General features: G+C 35.9%; 1 protein-coding gene across 1 annotated transcript; it reads left to right on the top strand.

Annotated features, from left to right (window-relative positions):
- Positions 1–241: 241 nt before the first annotated feature.
- Positions 242–1,192, top strand: LOC132242137 (olfactory receptor 52A5-like). Its single transcript, XM_059711054.1, has one exon. The coding sequence runs from the start codon at positions 242–244 to the stop codon at positions 1,190–1,192; it is 951 nt and encodes a 316-aa protein (XP_059567037.1).
- The last annotated feature ends 3,721 nt before the right edge of the window (positions 1,193–4,913 follow it).

Raw genomic sequence — 4,913 nt, forward strand, 5'->3', positions numbered from 1 at the left:
CATTATTAGCTTTTGTGTACATATGAAAAATAAATATGTTATTAATTAATCAGATTCTGATAAAAATATTTCTAGATAAACAACTACAACAAATTTTAACATATAACTGTTATTCTATTAGGTAAAAATTTTTCCAGTTCAGATTTTGCAGAAATCTAGCTTGGAACAGAAAATAGAAGAGAGATACTCAACCCACTCTCTCTTGATTCAGAAGCTCTAAAGCAGGGAGTTCTAAGCCATCATGTTCAAGCTCAATGGCACAGTCTTCATGCCCTCGGTGCTGACACTGGTGGGGATCCCTGGTCTGGAGTCTGTTCAGGCCTGGATTGGCATCCCTTTCTGTGCCATGTACATCGTTGCTCTGTTTGGGAATTCTCTGATCCTGGTCATCATCAAATCTGAGCGCAGCCTCCACGAGCCCATGTATCTCTTCCTGGCAATGCTTGGAGCCACAGACATTGCTCTCAGTACCTGCATCCTGCCAAAAATGCTAGGAATATTCTGGTTTCATCTGCCCAAGATACACTTTGATGCCTGTCTCTTGCAAATGTGGCTTATTCACACCTTCCAGTCCATTGAGTCAGGTATTCTGCTGGCCATGGCCCTGGACCGCTATGTGGCAATCTGTGATCCTCTGAGACATGCAACCATTTTTACCCACCAACTTCTCACTCAGATTGGGGTTGGGGTGACACTCAGAGGAGCCCTTCTTGTGGCTCCATGTCTCATCCTCATCAAATGCCGGTTGAAGTATTACTGGACCACTGTGGTCTCCCATTCATACTGTGAGCACATGGCCATCGTGAAATTGGCAGCAGAAGATACTAGAATCAACAAGATCTATGGTCTGTTTGTGGCTTTCAGTGTACTTGGCTTTGATATAATCTTCATCACAATATCCTACATTCAAATATTTATAACCGTCTTCAGTCTGCCTCAGAAGGAAGCCAGGCTGAAAGCCTTTAACACTTGCATTGCTCACATTTGTGTCTTCCTTGAGTTTTATCTCCTGGCTTTCTTTTCCTTCTTTACACATAGGTTTGGCTTCCATATTCCACCTTATATTCATATTCTTCTGTCCAATCTTTACCTGCTTGTCCCACCATTGCTTAACCCTATTGTGTATGGTGTGAAGACCAAACAGATTCGAGATCGAGCATCCAAAATTTTCCACTCTAAGGATGCTTCCTGACTTTTTTTCTTATTTTATATCATACTAGAGTTCTGGTGCACGAAATTTATACACAGGGTGGGGGGTCACCTAGCCTGGACTGTACCCTCTCCAATCTGGCTGTCCGGATTGGGCCTAAACCAGCAGTTGGACATCGCTCTCACAATCCAGGACCTCTGGGTCCTAACTGCCTCTTCCTGCCTCTTTGATCGCCCCTAACTGTGCCCCTGCTGGCCATATTGCCATTAACCACCTCTGCCTGCCTGCCTGCCTGATCTCGCCCCTAACTATTTGCTCCCCCGCTGCCTCAGCCTCAGCCCCTGCCAACCTGGCTTTGTCTGGAAGGAAGTCGGACATCTGGAAGATGTCTGATCAATCCAAGCTAATTAGCATATTACCCTTTTATTAGTATAGATAAATAACACTCAGAGAAACCATTGTTCTTAGCAAGATTCTGTGCTCTCTCTAGTGCATTGTGTGCAAAAAGAAAGTTTGCATTTGAGTCACTAATGCTCTAAATGCTATTTAAACAATTTCAGTTTTTTATGGATAAGGAATTAATTCATCAATAGATTCCATAAGAGACAGAAGAATCATAAAAACTTTTTATTCAGTCAGTGAAATTCTTTCCTGAATCTTTCAGTGAGGAAGGGTTTTAAAATACAGTTAAATGTAATTGTTTAGCCTTTGATTCAAAATGTTGTTTGTGGTGTTCTTTAAAAACTGAATAAATCTATTTTGAACTTGAGAATTCTAACAATAGCGAACTAACTTCTTTTTGTTTTATTTTGATTTCAGTAATTGCCTTCCTCTTTTTCCTCATCATTTTTCTAATTTTCACTATCATTCAATTGTGTGCATGTGTGTGTGTGTGTGTGTGTGTGTGTGTGTGTGTGTGTGTGTGTGTGTGAGACTTACCTTATGGCATTAAAAATTGCTCCAGGCTTATCTTGGATATTTCCTGAACTGGACCACAGGTATGCTTGGTGCTTGCTACCTGTCTTTCTTTATGGTTCTCTCTGCTGACAGAGCAAGGAATTTTGTGTGTATGCTAACCTATGTAAGTGTACATATCAATAAATATTTGTATATATAACCATTTACATCTAAATTCAGCTAATTTTCAGTTCCTACTAATATCTGCCACTTTAATTCATTACCACCTGAATCTTTCTGGCCTGTTCTTCTTGCTGATCAGTACATTTCTCCTTCATCAGTGAAACACCTTCCTTCAACCATCTGTTACCCATTTATTTCATTGGTAATTTCTAGTTTAAAGCCCCCTATGATATGATAATCATTTCCTCTTTGAAAAAAACTTTGGCAACTAGAGTTTATGGACAGCCCTTTCCCCTTTAGTTCTCATTTCCAAAGTTACTTAGATCAGTGCCTTTTCCCACCATCACCTTCAGGGAGGTTATTTCATTCATCTGCTATACAATTGGACTCTTTTTGTTATAGTGGGCATCTCTCTGAGAACCCTCCAACATCTTCAATAATTGTATTGAATTGAAGGGCCACTCTGTGGTTTAAAGTTTTGTGTTTTTCAAAAATGTAGAAGAACATGTATTCACCATTACAGTCTCATACAAAATAGTTTCATCAACCTAAAAATCTTATGAACTTCACCTATTCCACTTGTGAACAAATGATTTGTAAAGGGACAGAGTAAATATTTTAAGCTTTTATGATCATGTGATCTTTGTCCCAATTGCCACTACAGCATGTTCTTTAATAATGTCATTCAGTCAGCTTAGTTTTTTATAAAGTGGCTGAGATGCCATAGAAACTTAACTTTTATTTTCATCAATTAGCCTAAGGTTAAAATTGGTTTCAATATATGTTGCTTCTGTAAGAGTTTCAGAACCTATCAATGATTTTCAGTGAGGACTTGATGTATAGGACAAAAGCTTCCATAAATTGATAGATAAGGTGGCACTCCAATCAGATTTTATTAATAGAAAGAATCCTCAAGCTGGTGTGGTCTGTGTACTATAAGTTGTCCCATAGACCTGACATGTTCATTTTCTGTGTGATTGATCAAGAGTAACTTTAGACTTTATAGGCGCAAAATAACATGTAGCCATTTAGTAAAATATTCAGGTTTTGAACTAGATTTATTACCTGGATCCAAGGTTATTCATTGTGTACCAGACTGTGTGGATATTTTCTCTAGTGTCATTACACTGTCCTTTATTTCCCAAGGTGACCAATGCCCTTGATAGTGTCACAGACTATATATTTTCCTATTGAATATCCCTACTGCTTTTCTCATTATATGTTTTTCCTTGAAGTTCTCTCCTTTTATTTTTATGACACTACTGACTTCTGGATGTATGTTCACTTTTCTTACTATGCCTATTTACATCCATTGTGATGTTACCTGTACTTAGAAACCTTTGCCCTGTTACCTGATAATATTACTATCATTCTTTAAGACTGAACTCAGTTTTTTCTTGGTATCTCTTTAATTATGTTTAATTAGATTTTTTCCCAGACACAGTATTATTTCAGTGTTCCATAATTATATACACATTTAAAAAACTATATTATATTAAATTGATCTTTTTCTACATTATCTGGAATAGATGCTGGAATATTTTTCTTTTCACTTAATTCCTTTACTGTTCCTCCTCACTTTTTTTTCCATATGTTTTTGGCATATATCTAACTTTTAATAAATCCTCTATGACACTACTGATTATCTGGCTGATTTCAGTGACTTGGTAAGATAAGAAATTTTGTAGGGTAATTTGGGCGAGTGAATAAGAACAAAATGTTCACTTTGGGACATCTTAAATAAAGAAATAGGATCTCTGGGTAGAGATAACTAATCAGGAACTCAATTTAGACACCTGGAAAAATACATTTGCTAATTTATTTTCATATTTCCCATGCCTATCATGGCATTGATACTGGTACATGTGAAAGAAGGCTTTGTTGACCATTGTGATACTTGTGTTCCATTCATTATCTCATTTAATCCTTACTCTGATTCTATAAAGTATAAAAAATACTGTTTTGCATTCAATCAATGACAAAATCACAATTTACAAACTTAAAAATGAAACTCACCAGCTATTAGTGATGGAAGCAATATTTGAACTTAACTCTTCTCTCCCTACAGATCTAGCTCTAAAATATCTGCTGAAATCTTTCAAAATATACTCATTGAGAAAATGAATGAATTACATTAGTGTAAGGAAACACACTGCTATATAAGACATAAAAGTTAATAGGATACATAATAGTCAACAACAAACAAACAAGAATATTTCTATAGGAAAAAAACAAAACAACATACACAGAAAAAGCCAGTTTTGAGGAATTAACATATTTGAACACACACAAATGATTTGTAAATATTTAAAAAATCCATATCAACTTCAGTCAAAAATCACAATTTCCAATTCAGTGAACTCTCACCCAATGAAATGAGCAAAATGTAAAAGGATGTATTGCACAGATCATTTATACATATGCCCAAAGTATATTCCCCTGTGCTCCATACAAAATAAAATTAATATTATTAATTAAGAAAATAATTATTTTAAAATGAAGCACTTAATTAATGTGACCAATAATTTATATTCTTCAAAAGGGTATTTCATGTAAGTATGATTTTGTGTCTCTGGAAATTTTACATAAATTCAGAAATCATAGTAATAGTGATAAAAGGCTACATTGACTGGACTTTTCTCAAGTAAAATAGAAGTAACACCTGAACATTATATATTAAGGG

This window comes from Myotis daubentonii, chromosome 9 (assembly GCF_963259705.1).
Source record: "Myotis daubentonii chromosome 9, mMyoDau2.1, whole genome shotgun sequence".
NCBI classification, from domain to species: Eukaryota; Metazoa; Chordata; class Mammalia; order Chiroptera; family Vespertilionidae; genus Myotis; species Myotis daubentonii.

Bases quoted from the DNA above. Each gene is read 5' to 3' on its own strand.
- LOC132242137 (XM_059711054.1), top strand. From the start codon at position 242: ATGTTCAAGCTCAATGGCACAGTCTTCATGCCCTCGGTGCTGACACTG.